Source organism: Stegodyphus dumicola, chromosome 5, assembly GCF_044657685.1.
Source record: "Stegodyphus dumicola isolate Sdum_Otavi_A_Nest chromosome 5, ASM4465768v1".
In the NCBI taxonomy this organism is placed as follows: domain Eukaryota; kingdom Metazoa; phylum Arthropoda; class Arachnida; order Araneae; family Eresidae; genus Stegodyphus; species Stegodyphus dumicola.
In genome coordinates, this window is record NC_140772.1 from 104442093 (window position 1) to 104464980 (window position 22888).

The 22888-nt window shown below is 32.3% G+C and overlaps 2 protein-coding genes across 2 annotated transcripts in view; one reads left to right on the top strand and one right to left on the bottom strand.

Annotated features, from left to right (window-relative positions):
• Window positions 1–649, top strand: part of LOC118187682 (solute carrier family 25 member 44) — a 51646-nt gene extending 50997 nt beyond the window's left edge. The window contains exon 7 of the transcript XR_015041187.1: window positions 445–649. The gene's annotated coding sequence lies outside the window, so the exon portion shown is untranslated. The remainder of the gene's footprint in view (window positions 1–444) is intronic.
• LOC118187683 (RYamide neuropeptides-like) overlaps window positions 643–22888 on the bottom strand; it is a 96449-nt gene continuing 74203 nt past the window's right edge. The window contains exon 4 of the mRNA XM_035357955.2: window positions 643–801. Within this exon, the coding sequence (XP_035213846.1) occupies window positions 768–801 (34 nt within the window). The 3' untranslated portion in view covers window positions 643–767. The remainder of the gene's footprint in view (window positions 802–22888) is intronic.

A 22888-nucleotide genomic window follows, 5' to 3' on the forward strand; every position in this document is an offset into this window, starting at 1 on the left:
TCCAAGCACTCGATACGTTGCCCCCGATATTTCTTTTTGCATATGATGTTGAACCCAGCATTTCTTTTAGCACATTTTGGGCTCCATGTTTCCCAGCTGTAGTGTGTGAAGCAAATGTCACTGTCCACAAGGTTCTATCTTTCGAGACTTGTACAGATCCTTCCTCCTGGTTTCGGAAAAATCCTTTTCTCCGAGCGGATTTTGAGTTAGATAAATCATGTTTTCTCTTTGATCCTCTATCTTGTCCATTAGTGGAACGTAAAATGAAAAAAAAAATAGTGTATGTATATTTTTGACAATAAATGATTCATTATGTTTTTTAAAAAATTGACTAAAATTGATTAAAAATATTTATCAACCATTTTATCCATGTCAGTATTAACAAAATAACTAGATGAAAAATTAAATACAGAGCGATATGATAAGCAATCTTGTTATTTTCAGTTCCGAAGTAAGCAGAAATCCCGGTGTATCATACAAGTTTTCTTCACCAGACCGATTTTGTGTCAAGTAGTTGATGTTACCTCAAGAATTGCCTTTAATAAACCTCTCTCCCTCAAATATTGCTGATATATATATACATGTAAAGTAATGAGAAGGAATAATAATAACAATTAAAAAAAAGAAATCTCTTTTCAAAAGTACCGTGAAAGTTATATTTTATTGATTCATTGTTGTTTCCTTATTCATACATAAATATCACAATCCAAGAAAAAAGTATATATATTCAGAAATAAAATTATTTTTATGTATATCTTCTTCTTTGCTCAGTTGAGAACTTGGTCGGCTGTGCCTTCTTTTCTGTTGAAAGAGAAAAAGAAAAAAATCCTTGTAAGAGCTTCTGAAAACTAAATAAGTTTATGAAATTTACTATTGCGATTTAAACATTTTTCTTTTCAAAATAAGGCTTTTTATGGTATCATGGCAGTTCTTAAGACTATTATTTTTTACTTTTCAATCTGATTCATTTAAACAAAAGCGAATTTTATTCATTATCTAGAAGAATGTCTGTTTGTGTGTTTGTTCGCGATTAACTCATTCACACATCACCAAACTGTCTACTATTCTTTTCTGTGTTCTGGGAAAGGTCGACGTTCCCTTTTTTACAAACAAACAAACAAAAAAAACAAAAAAAAAAAAAAAAAAGAAGAAGAAGAAGAATAGCTAAAATCAGAGATATTAATTAAAAAATCTGAAAACGCTAATTTTCGCTCTCCGTTTTCCGAGTGGCAGCAGTCTCGTATGCTGGAGATAAAAAAAAAGTCTGCTTTATTTCGAGAAGTGTTGCCGCTGCAGGTTTTCAAATCGTAGAGTTTGTTAACAAAAAAAAAAAAAAAAAAAAATTCCAAGTTTTACAATGAAATAAAAATAGTATTGCTAAACATTAAATACATTATTCCCGATTCCAAAAATTCGTGGGAAGCCATTTCGACTGTTCCCATCTCCGTACAACTTTAATCAGCCAAGATATTATTAATAAAAAACTATCTAATTTTCGCACTCATTTTTCCGAGTGGCAAACAGTCTTGCGCGTTGGAGATAAAAATGCTTTATTTCGAAACGTGTTGCATTCAAATCCTAGAGTCTATTAATCAAAAATTTGTAAGTTTTACAAAATGTCTCTATATAAAGAAAAATGTGTTTGTTCGCATTATTGATTTCTGATCAATTATGATCAATTTTTTGCCACATTTAATCGATTAAAATTGAATATAGGTAAAATACTGGATGGAACTTAAGCTTTTACGACCATTTCATTAGAAAGACGGAAATCATTAAAGACGGCGTCTTACTGATATAATGAGAGAGAATTGGTTTATTTTTCTGTGGAAATTTTTATGTGGGTTCCATATAGCTTAAGACTGAAAAATGTGTGACTATGAATCGCATTTTTTGCATCGTTATTAGAGAAGGATTACAGCGGTATCGTTTTCTCTGTTGTTACATACGTTACCATCAATCTAACTTAGCTGGCATCGGGTATTTCCGCTAGTAACTAAAAATAAAATACTTTTAAAGAATGACGCTATAAATATTTTCACTTTTTAAATATACAGAAGATATATAACGTTCCCATGTTAGTCCATAATATGCATTCATTTAGTATCGTATAAAATGTTTCGCTATTCCACCTGGATCATCTTTACTGATAATTTCTACTGATATTAAACTTTAAAGAGTTCTTTCGAAAAAATCTGAATCATTTCAGATTTTTTTTAATTGTAATTATTGTTATTATTATTCATGACAGTTTTCGAAAAGAAATCTTACATCAGTTTCAATCGCTTAATTTGAATATTTTTTCCATTATCGTAGCAGAATGTCGGCTTTGAATACTTACGTTTAACAAACATCGAATTTATAGATTTTGAGATTATAATGAATATATATGTTTAAATACACTAACTAATTAACTAAATGTTTATGCATGTAATACAATATTTTTAGGCACATTTTCTTACTGATAAGCGTGAAATGCTGTGCAAGACTAAATAATTCCCGTTAATTTATTTTAAATGCCTCTCTCAAGAATATTTTTCATTAATTTATTTAAAATTATACTCTCAAGGATATCTTTTTATTAATTTATTTTAAATGTTACTCATATGCACATCACCAGACTTGCAGCTGAAATTTTCCTTCATCAGTAACATCAAAAACTTGTACTTTAATTGATAATTAAGCAGCATAAGTCTTGACAAAAACATTCAACGAAAATTCAAAATAATATTTAGCTCTTAAAGTAAAAGCAGCATCTGGTGTCTCTGCCACAGTTGACATTTCAGTGTTCCATCAGCTTTGAGAATGGCAATGGCATAAAAGGCATTCTTTTTTTTTCACGTGAAAAACAGTTTAAAGTTTGTATTTATGAATCTGGGGAAATGTCTTTTAAGAATTTTTAATGCTTGGAATATTTTTAGTACTTTCCAAAATTTTAGAACCTCTGCTCTACATTACTCTTCCATACCATCTGCATCATTTGGCAAACATTACCGCTGCGTGAAACACGGGGTCTTTTTTCAACCTTTTTTTGTGGCCTCAAGTGTAGTTAGTTCTTATTGCTGTACGGTTAATAATATGATTTTAAATTTATCTTTCAATTTAGTCAATCTGTAATTACTTAACATATTGAGTGATTTAAAAGCAATTAAATCATTTCTTAATACTTAAAATTTTTATTTTATTTTTAATAACATACTGAACTTATGTATTAAATTGAAATACATTTAATCCGTATTATATTTCCAAAAATTTCTCGCCATACAGAGAAATTAGCTGCTTTCCAAATTACGATTTTGATGTAGACTAAAGATTTAAAAGGCCAAACACTGTCTATCTTGATATTTACTATCGTGATACTAGCATTCAATTGCTTTTAACTGGAGAATTCTTACGTAAATAGTGACACTTTGAGCAGCCTATTTAATTTTGCCTATTTATTTAACTTTGAGCAGCCAGAAGGTTAGTCCTCTCTATATTTAAAACGTATTGTGGTTTTTCGCAGTTTGCGTTCTAAATAAACTAAAAGGCCAACCTTAATGTTAGTCATCAGTTTAAAGTATTCGAAGTTTAGCTCTTATTTAAATTTTGTTAGTTACTAGTTCTTGTATTTTTACGTTCAGACCACAAGTGGGTTGGTCTTTGTATCCCGAAGTGCGGGAGCGCCTGTAATATCGTGGAGAATAAAGGGTAATTAAACCCTTGGCATCTTAGTCGTCTATTTTACAATTCCCGCAGAGCATAGCTTCCAGTAAGCTCACTGTTCCCATTCAAGAGACATCATGTTCGCAAAGTAGATAAGGAGGAATAGTAGTCCTGATAATACTACTACACATGTGTTCGATAAACGATCGGTGATTGATTAAAGATATAAGAAGAAAGTCTTATAATCACACTTTGATATTTTAAAGGTGTGTTACATATAGATCTGACTTTCTTTGATTAATAACGCGTGTCCTCATCGAACAAACCTTGTTTTTAATTTTTATCATTCAGGACTTGAATATCATCATGTTTTGAACCTGAAGGCAATGAAGCGAATGAACAAGGTAACCAAATTTCCTGATTTACGTACTATAGAAATTTATGAGACATCTTTAAAAGAAAAAAAAAAATCAGCAAAATTCTGTTCATATATATATTAAAGCTCTGAAGACCACATCTTTGATATTTGAAGATTATATCGATTAGACCCACCAAATTGTAATCAACCGTCTTACTGAGAGCATAAAATCGCTTTGACATATGTGTTCGCCAATGAAAGGAGGCTCATATTAAAGTCATAAATTGCATTTATTTATGAGGTATTAATTTTTTCTTAAATTTTCAACTTTATTTTTGTTAAATAATATAGTGTTATGCCACATATGCTCATATTCATGTTTTAATCTGTATTTGTGCGTCACGGTGCTGCATAATAACCAATTTATACACATACAACTTTGGCTTTAAGTATTAGGCACCCCATATTTTTATGAGTTCTTTAAAAGTAATAGTCAGATCCAAATTTTTAATTGAAGACAATTATGAATTTCTTTCTAAAGGTATTACAATTTGTACAAAAATAAAAGCAAACTAGCAATTTAACTTTCAATTTATTTTTGTCGTTTCTTTTAAAAAAGTTAATTCTGTTAAAATTGTGAATAACATTATTTTAGTAGATCTTTCATTACTGCGATGCGCTATTTAGTTGATAATTTTTTTAACTGAAATAGTTTTTACAGGAAACATTAAGGCGTAAGAACTTAATGCTCAACAAAGCTATTAAAACTTGTCTTTAAAAAAGCAAATAGATTTCGTTAAATGTTAAAAGTTCGCGATGTGCTCTGGAATATACTTTGGAATGTTTTGCGAAAAATAGGTTCACGCTTAAGCAGCAAGGGAACTTGACTAAAAAACTAATAGCATCAAGATATGACGATCGAACTTAGTATCTAAATTCAATATACACTCATGTCCATAAATTAAGGATAATGCAAAATCAGGCAAAGGAAGAGTTAGAAGCAAAACAAATTTGACTTATTTGTAAAGCTTATTTATGAAACAAAAGGTAAAGAGCAAAAAAAGATGCTATATGTTTGATATTATTAAAAAAATTAGCGATTTTTCTCCCTGGAGCAAATTAAAAAAAAACCCCTATTTACAAAAAACCAATATTACATGGTTGGTATGATTGTTAATACATTGTATGTCTCCCAGACGATGCAATACAGTCCGTACAACGCCTAGGCATACTGAGTATCAAATTATTGATCTGATCTTGGGGGAATATTACACCACTCAAAAAGCAATGCTCTCCGAAGTTCCGGTAGACATGTAGGAGGAGATTGACGGGCTGCAACTCGTCGGCCAAGCATATCCCACACGTGCTCTACTGGATTCAAGTCCGGTGAGAATGCTGGCCAGTCCATACGGGTGATATCCTCCGATTGAAGGCATTCACTTACGATGTTTGCACGGTGAGGATGGGCGTTGTCATCCATAAACACAAATTTTGCGCCCATGGCTCCCCGAAACAAACATACATGTTGTTCCAGAATAACGTCCCGATCGATTTGGCTTGTCATGGTTCCAATTTGAACATGCAGGTCAGTTCTGGAACCCAGAATAATTCCACCACAAACGAGCACTCCTGCACCACCGTAACGGCGTCGTTCAATGATGTTTTCTTGGTGGTGACGGGTAACTGGAGCTCTCCATATGAAAGTCCGGCGAGAATCAGACTGCAAGCTAAACCTGGACTCGTCGGAAAACATCACACAAGTCCACTGTTGCGGTGTCCACAATGCATGCTCTCTACTCCAGGCTAACCGCAGGCGACAGTGAGTTGCAGTAAGTGGAACGCATCTGACAGGTCTACGAGCATATAGACCAATCTGCCCTAAGCGTCTGTACACGATCTTCCTTGAAATTGTCGTACAACTGGCTGAATAGAGCTGACGAGACAGGTCTGAGGCTGTGCTCCGCCTGTTTCTTTTGGCAGTAACTGCCAAATACCGGTCCTCATTCGGCGTTGTAACTCTGGGGCGACCTGTGCTGTAACGTCTACTCACATTACCATCATCTTGGAATCGTTGCCAAAGCCTGGAGATGACACTCTGGGCAATTTCAAGTTCGTTTGATACTTCCAGTTGGGTACGCCCACATTCAAAACGGCCGATAATTCTACCACGTAAAAAATCATCCAAATGCGTCCTTTGTGTCATAACTATTGGTTATTGCACTGAAATGCTTATAAAGCGCCTGCGAATAATTTTACTTCTTTGCCTATTCCTTATATATCACTCTCTTACACTCTAGTCATTGTGACGTACCATCGGTGTCATCTGGATACTTCCTGAAATTTGCATATGATTCTTGAAGATGTGTGTAGTGATTTTACAGGTAATATATTTATTTTCGATTTCACAGAGTTCGATTTCCGCGTGACTCCGAATTATCCTTAATTTATGAACATGAGTGTAAAATCGAAGAGAAAATTCGCGCGAGCTTGCTGTAGACTTAGTGGAAACTGGGTACCCAATTATTGTTAAAACTGTTGGAAGGAGACATAGTTGCTAGTTGGAAAGGTTGTAAGGCTAGAAAGGAGCCTGTGTTTCCCCCAAAAAAAGACATAAATAGAAGGACTTAGATTCATAATGAGCTTTATTATAGAAACAACCGCATGGTCAAATATTATACTTTCTGATGAATCAAACTTTCAGGTGAGCTTGTTTGGCTTCTATTTCATGCTAAAAAATCTTTCAAACTTGTTCGAAAGGGTTTTTTTGTTCCAACCTAGTCTTTTAAAATTGCCGCCCATACAGGAAAATAATTAGTCATTCCGACTGACGTACTGAAGGACCTGGATTTGAATCCCGACGAAGGGCATGGATGTAAATTGTCTCTCCCTTCACAGGAGGCAATGGAGACCCACTTATTAGGTGCATCCTATAACAAAGTCACTACCACTTCCGACCTTAATAGTGACCAACACCTATAATGGCTAGTGTCTGCCATTGGGGAAAAAAAAAAAAAAAAAAAGGTTTTTTAAAATTCATCATTTTTTTGTTGGATTTTAAATAATTGTCTGGCACTGAAAGATTTTCACATCTCCAGATTCTGACTGTTATAAACGTGATGTAAATGACCTTGCCACACATTGGTAACAGTGCATAGATGATGTTTGAGATTATTTTATTTAAATAGATATTATTCTTCTTTTTATTCTTTTCTTTTTTAATCGCTCTTAAAGCAGGCGTTTCATTTACGGCAACTCAATATTTTGCGTCAAAAATGGAAAATATTTATTTTGAAATTCTTTGCATCAATTGTACTAATTTCACAAAATTCCGCAACGGGTAGGTTTAAAAAAAGTTTTTTTTTTTTTATTTTTTTTATTCTATCTTCATATTAAAATTTGACAGTTTTGGAAATATTAAAACTTTAAAAAAGCTTCTACAAAAGTTTTAATATAGCATGTCAAGGAACGCCGATCATTAAAGAAGTCTCCTTATAAAATATCCTGTATGGATTACGTATGAGAAAAGGTATGCAAGCAAGTATGAATATTTTTTTTCAAATTCATTCTCTTGAATTTCATATAGCTTTCTTCCCCTTCACTAGAATATTTCTGTAATCGTTCCAAATGTAACACACTTCACGCACTTTTAGATGTAAAACTGTAGTTGGGAAAATATGAGAAACTTTGATCGTAAATTCTGAAGGGATAAAGTTGCATTTTTCTTTTATGCGAAGCAATGATTTTGATAAATATATGAAAAGCAGTGAAATGATAAAGAAAGCTCAGAATCTGAATACATTTTGGGGATTTCCTAAAGGAAAAAACAAATTTTCTTTCTTTTATTTTTGTCTCTTTTGTGAAACAGAGAGGTAGTAACAGCCAGGACTACTTCCTCAATTTAGTGAAAATTCAAAAATAAATATAAGCAATTCTACAAAAATATTTTTTTCTCCTTTTCCTCTTCCCCCACTTTATAAGCGTGTAAAGAACTTCGAAAGCAGCCGTCGTATTTTTAAGGATTACATTCACCATCTTGCAAATATTTCGTTCCAAATTGCAAAATATCGAACTAAAACTTTAAGAAAAATAAATTTCACGAAAATAAACCACGACTTCTAATATAGAGCGGAAAATATAAATGTTTATTGAAAAGTATTTCCCAAACGATAAAAACCTCCCCCCTCCAGCATCAGCAACCGGAAACTATTTCCATTTAACGATCTCATTAGAAGACAAAATCGTTTGCATTTAGCAAGTTCTTTGGTTGAAGAAACAAAGGATTTTTGCTTGAAAACGCAACGCCTTGTATCAATCAATGAGAAGTCAGTCTCCTTCGCTCTGCACAGAACAGGCTATTAAGATAAAATAACACAATTTGCACATTTTTATCGTTCTGCACTATATGCCAGAATGCTTAGCTGTATGGAAACGACTGCTGTTCGAAAAACTTGATTAGCCGAATTTCTTTGTAGTACCTGTTTACTAAATTGGCTATCGGTGTCTATATTTGTACTTTAAACCGTTAAAAATTACTTTAATAAACTTCCCCTAAAACCCCCTAAGGCTTAAATAAATATTTCGGAACATTTTGCCTGATTTTTAACAGTATTAGAACGAATGTTTACATTTTATCTGAAAAGGCGTTTTTTGTTAAGTTTAATAAATGTATAATACATGAGTGATGATTATAGTAAGTTTATCTTAATTTTTAAGTTTCAGCAGCAATTTGTTTTATCTGTGAACGAATTGGTTGCAAAAGTGGTTGCAAAAGAAACATTATTTTAGCATTAACTAAACCTATTTACATAAAATTCTTCTGTTATAAAACTTTGGTTAGTTTACATTTGCGAATCTTTTCTGAGAAACAGTAAAGCGTATAATAATTCTTCCAGAAAAGAAAATAAGTTTAAAAAATGAGTTTTTATTAAAAAAAGCTTTTTTTTAAACTCATAAAGTAAACAATAAATAATAAGAAGAAAAATAATTATCATATAGTTTCTAGTAACAAGAGATTAAAAATTGGTTGCAAAATTCAATTGTTGATTGATTTGAAATTGTTTACGAAATTTACGTACAGTTTTGCATCACGAATAATAAAAGCGTATTGCGCCTCGTGATATAAAATTGTAGATGAATTTTGTAAAGAGAACTGATTAATCTCATGTTATGATGAAACCATATGATAAATTATTTTACTTCTTTTAATTTATATTATATTTTTCTTTTTTTCTTTTTTATATTTTAAGAGTTTTAAGTAAAAACTAATTTTGCAATTTTTTAACCTTATTTTATTTTCATCTTTTTAGTTTCCATGCCATATTGTCCATTAAATTATCCACCTGAAAGAGAGTTTTTCAAAATGAAAACCATCCTTTTGTTTCTAACAATTCTGTTACATGAAATGGTTAAAACATCGAGCGATCTGCGGAAATTTTGCCATAGATCAGAAAGTACGTTAAAAGCTTCGTATTAAAAAGACTTTTTCTCCTGGTCTTATTCCATGAACCAAACAATAAAATTTTAAGAATTTTAGTTTATTTGCTAACCGAAGCTGTATACGAAAAACTGATAGCTCGATTTTTCGGCCATTTAAAGTAACAGAATTATTGGAAATAAAAGAAGGATTTTCATTGCTGGAAAACTTTCAACTTAATAATTTAATGTACAATCAACATTAAATTAAAAAAAAAAAAAAAAAGTCTAAATCGAATTTTGAAAGCCATATTCCTTACACGACACTGTTTCAAAATTTGAACTGATCAGAAAATATTTTAAAAAATCGATGGCAAAGTTTTGACAGTAGCGACAATTACCATGCAGGAACTGAAAAAGAAGAAAAAGAAAAACTTATGTGGCTAGTTTCAAAATAATTCTAAAATGACATCTAATTAATACTTTTTTACCATTCTTGTTTTAAGAGAGGGCGAAATGCTTGTTTTATAATATGTGCAAATTTCAAAGCTTTGTATCAGATACATTTTTAAGTGTTGAAATTTTAATATAAATGTCAAATATTCGTAAAAATTCAGTGATTTTTCAAAAACTCGCGCAAAATTCAGAAATTAAGTTAAAACTTTTATATTAATTTCCTTTAAAAGAATTTTTCAGCTCTATCCGATGATGAAAAGAGTAAAATTTGGATATTTTTAGCTTATTTGTTAAACGAATTAACCATCAAATTAAAAAACACCTAAATCTAATTTTAAAAAGAGGACGCTGTATTGTTTTCCATGAACAGTTTGTACACAAAATTTGGACTCGATAGCTTATCAGAAAGTAAAACAATTCGATGACACACTTTTGACCATAGCGAAAAACAGCTTGAATTAACTATACTTAAAAGTTTATAAAAAAAGTCATTAACGCTTTTTTGCGTTCCATTTTTAACTGTTCAAATCATTTGAATGCAATAAATTTAAATATCGAATTTTTAAAAGAGGATTTATCAATCTTATCAATCTGAAATTTGTCTTAAATTTTCGAAACAAAATTTCTACAATTAATATGAACGTTTTTTTTAATGGCATGTGATAGAGTATAAAAATTTTCTTGGATCACTGGTAATGCGACGCGTTTTCAATATAATATTCTGAAAAGTATCCTTTAATCTTTGTTAGTAGCACCCAGTGTTCAACGTTTTGGTGAAAAAGACATTAAAAAAAACATAGAACAATTACACAATGTGGAATTAACACGTGAGTGAAAATTACAAGAAACCCTGGAATTTGCAATTAATTAAAAAATTACATGAGAGTAACCTAATAATATTGTAATCAAAAGTTGTCAACATCCTTAAATTATCAACAGCATTTATGTAAAGCTGGACTGGAAAAAAAGTAAGCTAATACATAGAAAAATAGATGGGAGTGAATTATATGGCACTGTAAATTAATATAATTTGCGAGATTCTGAAATTGATAATTTGTATAATTATTTCAGTTTCGTATAAATTGAAAAATTCATTAAAAATTATTATCTATATTAGTCTATAAGATAATTATTAATATTAGTCTATAAGATTATTATCTATATTAGTCTATAAGATAAAAGAAGATAAAAAGAGGGTTTCTATTAGTTAAATGGTCCGTAGCACTGCAAAGAAGAGTCCTTAGCGTAATAATACTTCTAATTTAACATAGATAAGTTGCAGAAATTCTCTGCACTCAGCATCCCCATGACGACAACAGGCCTGCTATTAAGCTGTTATTGTGTGTCGTAGTAGAAATTGTAGATTAGATTTCTTTTGAAGCAAGGAAAATGAAAAATCATCTGTGCCTTCACCGGGAGTCAAATCATGGATCTTCCGATGTTAACCGAATGAGCTATCAGTTACACCACGACAACTCGCACTGAAGAAGGAGATAATGTAAGTTGTGTACTAAATTGGTCTAAAAAGATTTGAGGATTTTTTTAACTCTATCAGAGTTCTTGTTGATAACATCTACTTTTCTTCAATTTGTCTAATGGTCCAATTAATTTTAATTCCTGAGGCAAAAAACGTGCATTTAAAGAATACTTTAAAGCTTAAACAGGTGTAACGAAAAAGAATTCGTTCTTTGACAAAAACCTTTCGCAATAATTTAGTCTTAAATTTTCGAAGATTTTGCTGCTGAAAATAAATAATCCATTAATTAATGTCCTTGCGAGAATCACTGATTTGATCTAGTCGATATACGCGGAGGTGGGACACGGTGTCACAGAAGTTTGAACTCTTGATAAATGTGACATTGGATCTTCGACATCGTCTCGACAGCTAGTTTGAGCATGCGCGAAAGAGTGTTAAGGCTGGATAGATAGCTCTTGTAAAATAAACTTGGTGCACATTTTTTTCTTTGTGTTCTGACGAAGCCACTGCTGCTTTGGTGAAGCTTTCTTTCTTAATCCTAGAAGTTCTTTACCGAAGTGTCTAGTAGCGTTGTTTGACGGATCCAGAAACCCAGGGCACTGCGCAGGCATCCCAAGCACTAAGAGATGAATACAAAGAACCGAAATATCCAGGGATGAAGCACATTGCTCTCGCTTAAGTCGTAACCTCATGACCTCATTTTTTTAATGTCAAGGCAAGTAAGAAAGGCAAAATTTCGATACAATCAATTATCCATTTAATAAGCCTGTTAGGTATTCCACAAGAAATGACTTTCCACGTTTAAATCATTGCGTATTTTAGCTGTGCAACCACAAAAAAATTTTAAAAAATAACACATAAAAAATTAATTCGGCTAGTAAACGTCTATGGAGAGGATACTCATAGATCTTCCATGAAGTTTATGTTAAAGGAACGCAAGGGGCAAGGAAAAATTTTCAATACTTTTTATTGAAACTACTGTTTTCCGTAATTTGATACACGAATATCTGCATTATTAGGTCAAAACTAGCATTTTACTCTACATAGACTTCCATATATCAACCAAGTTGTTCTAGCAATTTGAATTCCTTCTTCTGGTAACAAAATTTACATCAACTTTTTCTTGGACGAAAAGAATAACTCAAACCATTACTAAGGCGCATGCTTATATGACAGTTCTTCAGATTTATTTTGGCCCATACCAGATCATGCCAAGAGAAATGGTACCTGTCTGAACCATCTAGAACAAAATTTTTCTTATTAAGAATGCTATATTGAATAATTCATGAATAGTTTAGAATAATGCATAAGACATATTTTTAACTAAGTTTATGCAAATTTATTAATTGCGTCAGTGCTCAATTTATCTTCCGTCTAAATAGTGACTGACTTACTCAGTACATCAGGCGTACATATACGGCGAATAATTTAGGCAGATAAAGACGGAAGCGACTTCTGTGCTTTTCGACTAATTCTTTTAATCGATGATTCATACCATTTAAAACTACCATCTTGAATCAAACTGCCATCGTTGTGTTGAAAAGGCACAACATAATGATTAAAACTGGGAAGGACATCTAACGAGAGGAAACAATTTATTCCAACCAGAGTTAATTGCAGTACAAAAGATACTGGAATATGCAAGAAGAACCAATATCAACCACTTGTATATCTATTTAATTTGACAGCCAATCAAAATTAAATGCTAAGTGAACAAAATTAAAGAAATTTTAGTAAAATGCAAACAGCAGTACGTTATTATTTCATGGATCAAAGGTACGAAGGAATTGATGAAAGCGAAAGAAGCTGCAAAAGACACATTACTACAATTACTACTAAGCAAGTTATTGCCATCTTCCACATGTTATTTGTGAAGTTTCGGATTTTTAGCTTTGACTGACGCAAAAATAAAAATTAAAAAATATCCAGAGTTTACTATTTTTACGCCCAAATATAAATGAAATTATTAAAAAAATAAAAATTTTCAAAATTTCACATTAAATGTAATTTGTAATTTATCATTAAATAAACAATTTGTTTACTTTGTAATGCAATTTTTTATATTTTATTGACAATTATCATATGCTATTTTTACGAAATATATTTTAGGTACATCAATCAATTAGCCTTGTAAAATTCTTTTAAATTTATTTTATCATTAGCGTGCCGCGAAGGTTTTAAATTGTTAAAAATGTACAGTGATGGAAGAAAAGGTTGAGTATCAGTGGTTTATAAGATAAGGTATTTATTCTCTTCTTTTTTGTTTTTTTTTATAATGTTTTTACATTATGCAGTTAAAACACTGATAATTTTTCTATAAAAATATGTACTAAATTTAAACAAATCTTTATATTTTTGGTTCATCGAAACTACTGTTTGACTTTTTACTGAACATTTTACGTACTTAATGAAAGTTTCATTTAAGTAAAATTTAATGGTTAAAAAATCATGCTTATTATTGGAAAGAAATAAAAAATGCTTTTAAAATGCATAGTTTTAGGGGAAAAAAAACAGCATTATCTACAAGTCTCAAAGCATATTAATGCCGTAATCCTTTGTAATGGATAAGTATAATTATTGTAAATTTAATGTGATATAAAATAGCGCGAAAAATAATTTCTAAAAAAAATTATTTAGGAATGTTTTAAGCATCCCACCTACCAAATTCTCTAAGTTTAGGCCAGCCATTTTACAGGATTACACTCAACTTAGTAATTATGTTTAAATCCTATAACATTAACAGACATGAAGTGAGTTGTCACTATGTCTGAGATAACTGACAAAGTTTTAAGAAGTTATTAAACAGAACTAGAAACATAAGGTCACGCTTTGCTGCTATAATAACCCGCACTCGTTGTGATGCGAGTAAATAGAACAGCAAATTTAAATTAAAAGTTTAACAGTAGTCACAGGACTGTTCAGTCAAATACTCAACTAGAAGCTGGCTCAATAACGATACCGGCGCATCAGCTTTAAAGTGTCGATAGCGAAAAACCGCAAACCGAATAATTAGATAATAATAAATTAACTGCTAGAGCTGACAGGAACTAATCACGCTGCGACCAAGCCATGCCAGAAACACGCTCTGTCTCAAATCCAAAAACCTCAGTTTAAATCCTCGCAACTAATTGGCATTCTGGGGAGGAATACGAAAAGGAGAAGTTATAGTAAAGACTGAAATCATGATAAATGGTTAATTAACATTAATTAATATTAATGTTACTTACATATTATTTATTATTATTAATAAATAATATGTTATAATAATTAATATTATTATTAAATAATATTTATTAACATAATATTATTTACACGATTATTTACAGCAAGACCTATTCAAAAGTTAAATGGTTAATAATACTTTCTTTCGAATTTATTATTAATATTTTTAAAGTATTCTAAAATATATTCTCTTGTGATTACCTTATGAAGGTATTTCAAAGAAGCTTTTGACGATTTTCATTCTATTTTTTTATCATCTATACATCAAATTATTTGGTGCGATATCATAGGCATCACCTGTAGCACTGAAACCTATTCTGAGCTAATTGCATGACACTGCTAATGCAATTAATTAATTCGAAACTTGGAAGTGATGGATTCAAAATTTAAATTAATTCGAGATAAGTTCGAAAAAGTATAAGCAATTAGGTTAAGAATCATGCAGACTTATACAACGTATATACAAAATCTCTAGTTTCAAAGAACGTATGTTAAAGAGAGAGATAAATGGAAGGTACTGTAAAAATGTATTCTGCATTCTGACGCTAAATTGTATTACTTTTTCCTCTAAGCATTCAAAATAATTCTCATACGAAATGGTACAACCTCAAAAAAATCGACTCTAGTTTTCTTTCACTTATTTATTTCTTATGGAAAATGAAACATCAGTTCATAATTTATCAGACTTTCCATGTAAAGAAACTCATTTTCCACATCGCAGAGTGCGAGATAGCTTCTGAACTTTCTGTTAGGAATTTGCATTGAACAAGTAAAGGCATCAGCAAAAAAAAAAAAAAAAAAAAAAAAAAAAAAAAAAAGATTCGGGAAAAAGAAAACATAAGTAACAACAGTTCTTTTGGCAACAGTGACGGATCGACTACTACAATGTAGTCTCAGAATGGATCTGCTATTCGAATCGTTAACTTTAAATGGTAATTTCGGTTTTCTAATAGAAAATGAAAAGAAACTAAGAATGAATACGTTTTGATCTTCTAGTAAGTTGCCGGCTAATATCGTTTCCAGCATTTTTGAATTAATAAGAAATGGAATGAAAATAAATCATACTCTTGCAAATATTTCCGCATATAATTGAGTTCATTAATTATATGATAAATTCACTGAAACCTCGATAAAACATAACCGTTTAAATGGAATGATTCCTGATGTGAAGTTAAAAAAGTTATCTAAATTGATCTTTAAATACTTAAAATTTAATCCCGACTATGAAAGAAATGCTACATGTCAATATAATGAGGTTTGTATAACCAAAGCGCATATGAATCAAAAAGTGTTTGGCATTTTGAACTACATAAGGTTTTCATCACCTCTTAACCATGGAGCTACGTATGGAAATCCAAAAGTTTTCCGCGTTACATATAAAAAATTGTTTGGCAACCAATTTATCTTGCAGACGCGTAGTGATAATGCTAAGTTAATTAACTTGATTGGTTTAATTTATATGATTATAGCCGAGCACTCGAGTACTATCTGCCTAAGGGAAGGCATTCCTTTGTGGAAAACTTTCTGAAGGGAACTGACTAGTACAGATGTTAAACATGGGAAACCTATGGAAACTCCCATGTAGCTAGCCCGTTTGCCGGAATTCTAACCCCGGGCTGAACTATCACTATTCAGCGACTTTTTGCCCCTCCGTCAACTTTACCACTAGTGGGAGAATAAATATGAAAGTATTGTTAAAAGGAATCCTATGCGTCTTTCCTTTTTTTTTCCCTTTTGACCGCCTACTGAATAAAGTGGTGTGTTAGTTTGTTCTGAAATAAAATTGAGTATCACGCTATAATTATATTTTTGACTATAAACGATCTTAATCCGAAAGACCGAAACAACGCTTAGAACATATGTATGTTGATTCCTTTTCTACAATGACAGAATGGGTAAAACAGTTCAGCATAGACGGAGAAACCGTGCATGATTTTTCTAGAAAATCGACCACTGGAAAATTTCGCATCTGAAAATATTGTTCACATCCAAGGTATAATGAGTGATAGTACATTAAAAATCAAGGAGATAACAGCAAGACTGAATCTTAGACAACTGTTTTAAGCATTCTGCACAAACATCATGCCCCAAACAGTCTGCAAGATGGTCACAGTGATATCTTTCAACAATTAAAAAATAGCAATATGTTAGTGCAGTTCAGAAACAGTATTATGGATTTTAAGTGGGTTGAAAAGCGCCCTTGAAACCCAGTTTTGCTCCAATTAATTATAATCTATTCTCAAAAGAGAAATGTGATCCTCAAGGAAAGTGTTTATACTCATTTTAAATCTCGGGTACTTATTGAAGAGAGTGGTAATGATGGAGTGAAAAAGCAGTTAGGGAACCTTTTGAGGACAAACTTCCAAACTACTTTTTCAAAGCACAGAGTTGCCCATTAAAACAATGCCAAAAGTGTTTTGAAATAAAAGGAGATCATACTGAAAAATAATCCTTTAAAATATTATCTGTTCCCCTTAGAAGTTGATCACTCAGAAAAGTTTTGGATCTACCTACTATAAATTTGAAAAAAAAAAAAAAAAAATGAAAACCCCGAGTACAGAAGTAGGCAAATAAACATATGCCTAAATATTAAATTCCCACTGTCCTTCAAAAATTTAATGTCATTTTATTCAGCTAACAGATAGGTGAACAAGGAATTTAACAAGATTCATGACTGAATACCGTGCGTAAAGGCTTGGCAATGTCTCCTGATTAAGTAATATTATTATTATTCCAAATTCTCCTAGTGCTATAGAGGTGGCCATCATTCTGTCTTTTACTGGGCATGATTACCTTAATGCTTATCTGATTTTCATTGTACTCATGAATTTTCCAGTGTGTCTTCTTTGAGATTCTCGACAATCATGGAAAAAAAAAGCATTTAAACACGTACTATGCACTAAATGGTTTTAATTCTATAATCCAGAGGTGCTGGGAAGCAACAGGACTAACACCTTGAGTGCCAAAACGTAGGCGTTATAAGTAATAAATAAATATTCTCACAGAAGAGCTGTAATCCCTTCTCAGCTAGAAGCATGAGGAAATCCAGAGGGAAACTCATTTTGGTTAGGAGGTGGAAACTACGCTGCTGGCAATTAAAATTACAATACCTTAAAGGCAGCATGCAAGAAATTTCTAATAAATGGTACTACTTTCTAGATATATGCAAATGATTGACATCCCAGTGCATGCCTACAAAGCAGATATGAGTAACGCCATCTACACCCTTTATAAATGAGAAGACTGCGCAGCTTTTTCTCATTTGGAAATCACATTTGTATGTTGGTTGTTTGTTTAAATGTCGCGGTATGCCTCTTGTAAGAAGGGAAAAATACTACTGGCATGTGTCGGAATTCGACTGCGACAGGATCGTGACGTACTGTGACTTCCGTTTATATTTCTGCTACATTGCTGCTTGTGATGGCCTTGACTATCAGGCGAATATAAAATCGATGGTTCCAGGAGGGCCATGCTGAACGCCATGCAGGATCTTAACGGCTTGGGCCACTAACGCCCAAAAGCACAGATATGCTATTCTCTCGGCTTCGCGCGATCGTACAGCCATGTCACGTACCCTGAGTTAAGAACTGTCTTCGTATACAAGACGACGAGTATCCGCCTGGGCAAGTACAGATTGAAGCACAGCCGGCACCTGTGCATTCTCTAAGTCACATTAAGTATCGCTATACCTTGCTAATTAATAAGCTTCACCGAAATCTTTACAAAGAACCTCAGTGAAGGGATGTTCATCACCAACTACTCGAGATGACTGTCGGTTCACAGTGTGTTTTGATTACTTTCTTGCCGCACAGACACTATATATTTACAAACATCAATACTTTCTTCAGATTCAAATTTCGGCGCATTGGTACGGCCGTCAGCGTCACTAACCACTATGGCGCCTTCACGGCTGTCCACACGTTCGACAACTTCGGCAGTACCACATACTAGTCAGCGCGCCTTCCATTGTTGTTACTTTCTTTGACATGCTGATATAAACAAGTTATCTCTTGTTCATGTAACCATTAATGTGGGCAGCCCCCGTTACATTTCGGACGAGTTAAAACTCGTGGCTTTGACCTATCTTTGAGCCTTTTGTTACATCTTTCAACAAGATAATGCACGACCACATGTTGCATGTACTGTTCTGATCTTCCTCGATGCAGACGGTGATCGACAGTTGGCCTAGCCAACATTTCCTCTAGATCTCTTTTTCATCGGTGTAGCCCAGAAACTGGTATGCCACCACTCGCCGGGAGCTACAGTTGATGAATTGTGGCATAGGGTTGAAGCGGCATGGAATGAAGTACCCATGTCTGTCATTCGAAACTCGTTTGGGCCGATGCCCAGCTGGACTACACTCGTTGTTGCTGTCGGAGGTGACAACATTGTGTACTACTTCTGCACGTTGCGTATGCCACAGCACCTGAAAACTTAGTCATGTCTTCCTTTCAATATACTGTATATGTACAATAAATAAAATTCTGCTTTTTGCTTTCCTTCCTAGTATAGGAATTTTAATGGCCAGCAGTGCACAAAAGGAACATGCTTATTCCAGCTAACAATAAACTTTCGAAGAAAGAAATTTCGTCTTTTTCGTACCAGAAAATCACGTAAACTCTTATGTAGCCAGCGTTTTCGCTGAGAGATTTGAACCCAGAACAGAAAATGTTCTTCGGTCTTACTGCTCAACCACTGATGGACTTATGGAGTTAAAAAGTTCCAAGAATTGGCAGTGAGAAAGAGATGGTTTTATTCTTGAATATGCTGCGGTCAGATTAAGATTGATAAGGTTGGTTGGCTGATACAAATAACGCAAAGCTAGCAAGAAAAATCCGGCAATGGAGAGATGGTTTCATAGAGGACTTTTTAAGAAAAACTAATCATTGTTCGCATTACAAGGGGGGAATATCACGAAACTTCTGTTACGAACAGTATATTTACATATGTTACTGATATGCAGTCAGATTGTTACAAACTACCAGAGCTCCACGCCTATAACCACAGATCCACTGGTGGGTACAGAGTTCTTAATAATATCGAATAGATTGTGTTTGGAGAGAGAGAGGATAATGGAAATAAAGATCACTAAATGCCTTTGTTCTTTTTTCTGTAAAGAAGGATTTCAAATAAAATTAAAACATAACTTTTCTATTTATTATTAATTACATACTAAGGGTTTCCTTTGGATGTTAGGTAATAGTGCTATTTTTTTAAAAAAATTAATATGCGATGATGCCATATAATGGAATAATATGGTGTCATCGCATATTAATTTATAATTTTAATCCATATAAATGGAAGTCTTCCCGTAAAGAGGAGCGGAATAAACAGGCTGATTAATATTACGAAGATTTAATATTTTGGGAGATTTTAACGCAAAAACGAAACGAATAATCGAGATTTTAAGAGTTTTTTTTTTTTGTAATGAACGGAAGGATATGTTGTCTAAATAGCAGTTTAAAAAGGATCTGATTGTTTTAATCTTTTCAATCTGTAGTTTGTTCAAATAATTTCTGTACACTAAAACTATTTTTAATAAATATGCAAATAATGTATTACTTGATAAAATCTGCATGCAAAAAAGATAAAAGAGACAGAAAGGGGGCAAAAAATGAAAAGAAATCATTTCTCTGACCTTACCAGTAAATAATTAAATAAAAGTGCTGATGAGAGAAACATAAACATAAATTTCTTATTTTATAATATTATATCTAGTTAATGAATTGTTCCTGTTTTTCGTACGAGATTAGCATCCCCCCCCCAAAAAAAAAATTACCTTACATGTTTGAAAGACAATTTTTCCCTTAGGTACACACCTTAGGTTTTTGAAATAATAAATTACTTAAAAATGTTTTATCCGATCAATGGATAGTCTGAAAGTGTTAAAAAAATAATGTCTTTTATGATATGAGATCTGAAAAATTGTATACGAAGACAAAAACAGGAAAGCATTTAAGAAAGCTTCTCAAATAAAACTCTATCCTTGGTGTCAAGCTCTTGGAAGTTTGACATGATGACCAGGTGAGTATTTAATTAATTGGCCTCGGCTAATCAATAAATGTGTATTTCTTCCTTTTTTGGTTGTTATTATTATTACAACGCAGATGAAAGCAAAACTTAGTCGCCTACGCAAATTGGCAGCATAGAAGATTTGGGAATAAGAATTTTAGGCGAGATAAGTCAGCAAAGTATTTATTTTCGTGTGGTTCTCTTAAAATAAAGTGTGTCTCAGTACCTGATAACAATTTTTTAATTAATTGTTAAAATCTTAAACTATGCAAATGTTAATTCCAAGATGTCATTCCATATCATACTTAAGAGGATAATAATATTATTTTTGTCTCATCATCAGTTTCTTGCAGTGATTATGTTATAAGGTATTTTCTTCCTGATTTTCACATGCCTTTGTGGTGTAACTGGAAGCATACTCGATGCGTATTGGAGAGGTCTAGTGTTCGAGTCTCGGCGAGGGCACTGCACATATTTCACATCTCCTGCTTCAAAATAATTTAATGAAATTACAAGTGGTGCCCAGTGGCCCTTTGAAATAAAGGAATATATAAGCTATTTTCTCTATCCTTCTAGCATGCCCTCGTGGCATCCAAAAAAAAAAAAAAAAAAAAAAAAAAAAAAATCCTAATGACTTTACAATGTGTTTATGCATATTTAATTTTTAAGTATGGCGTAATTCATACTTACATTGATATTGGTTTAACAGAAAAGCTTTATACACAGTGCGTGTCTACGATGTTTTAGGAATGAATTCACACAAAACCTAAAGTTGAGGCAAAGAAAATTCTTATTTCTTAGCTTTCACTATCCAATAGTCTTAAGTTTCTACATCATTTGGCATTTGCTAGCTGGCTGCTTGATCCTTTCGCAGAACTCGTCTTTTGGAATGCTGTTCAAGTATCAGGTTTGGTTATTTTGAATTTCATCAGTGTTGTTAAAATGATGACTTTGATATTGAGACTTCACTTTAGGGAAGACAATGTACTCTGATGCTGACTTGAATAAGAGGAATGAATGGTTGAGAATTACATTTTCTTTGCTAGAAACCGCTTTACGAGAGGGAAGTGTGTGGCCTCGTACTGTCGATGTACAGAAACTGATTACTCATTTAAACTTTCTCAGGCCTAACAACATGTGTTCTTTTCAGACTTCTCTCTTTTATGCCTGTATAAAATATGGAGTTCGTAGTCTGTCACTTCAAGGAATAAATTCGTAATGAATTATATTTTTAATTCAAAAACATCTCCAACAAGTCTTTATTTGAGATTTCGGAAATCGAATTTTCTATGACACTGGTGAGCCTTCTTCAAACGTGCAAGTGACTGCTGCTTCGCCTGAGGATCGTAAGCAATACACGATGTTTCATCCTTTAACTATAATTTGTTTGAAAATTCACTATGGATGTATGCCCTTTCAGATCAAATCATTCGCCCAGTTTTCAAATCTATGACAACAGATGTTCATTGAATCAAAGCAAATGACTGTATAAAAAGTTCTTTCTGCCAGCAGACGATATTTTACGAAAAGCAAGTTGAAATGTATGTATAAATAAATGCTGTCAATTATCGTTTGGTAGGTCCTGGGGTTTGTTAAAAATGAAACTAGTTCTAAAATTTTGTTTACTGTTTACTTCTCGAGAGAAAAGTGATAAGGATTTCTTTATTAAAAGCTTCAATAAAGCTTTAATATTCTATTCCATATTACTGGGAAATGTCAATTAATAGTAGATAAAATAGGAAAATAAGCAATAGAAATAAGAATAGCAACTGTACCACCGTCTTCGGAACATAATAAAAGGAAATTAAAATGTAAGCTTTTTAAAAATTTTTTGGGGAAATGATGGAATATTTATTAACTTCTGCTTTACTGACATAAAATTTATATTCTTTAATGCGAAATTTTAATAATTTGACCATAGTGTTCAAAATCACGGTTAGTGTGATACGTAATTAAATGTAATTAATTTCTCAAAAGTTAAAAATCTAAAAAGGGTTTTTTAAAGACTGAAAAGGACATTTTTCATCATTAAAAAACAATTTGTAAATTGAAATTATGAAAAATCCGCGTAATGTTTTTGTAACAAACAGATGAAATAGTGAAATGATTTCGTCTGCAGTTACTGATTTTAACCCAAAGATAGATCCTTCATAAAGTTTAAAGAAAATTTTTTTAATTTCATTTTCATAAATTCCTTTTTTATATCAATTTTTATTGCGAAACACTTCAAAAATGTGTACTTCTTTCCAGATTATATATATTAATATTTAAATGTTCTCATTGTTGTTATGATTTCATTATCGGAA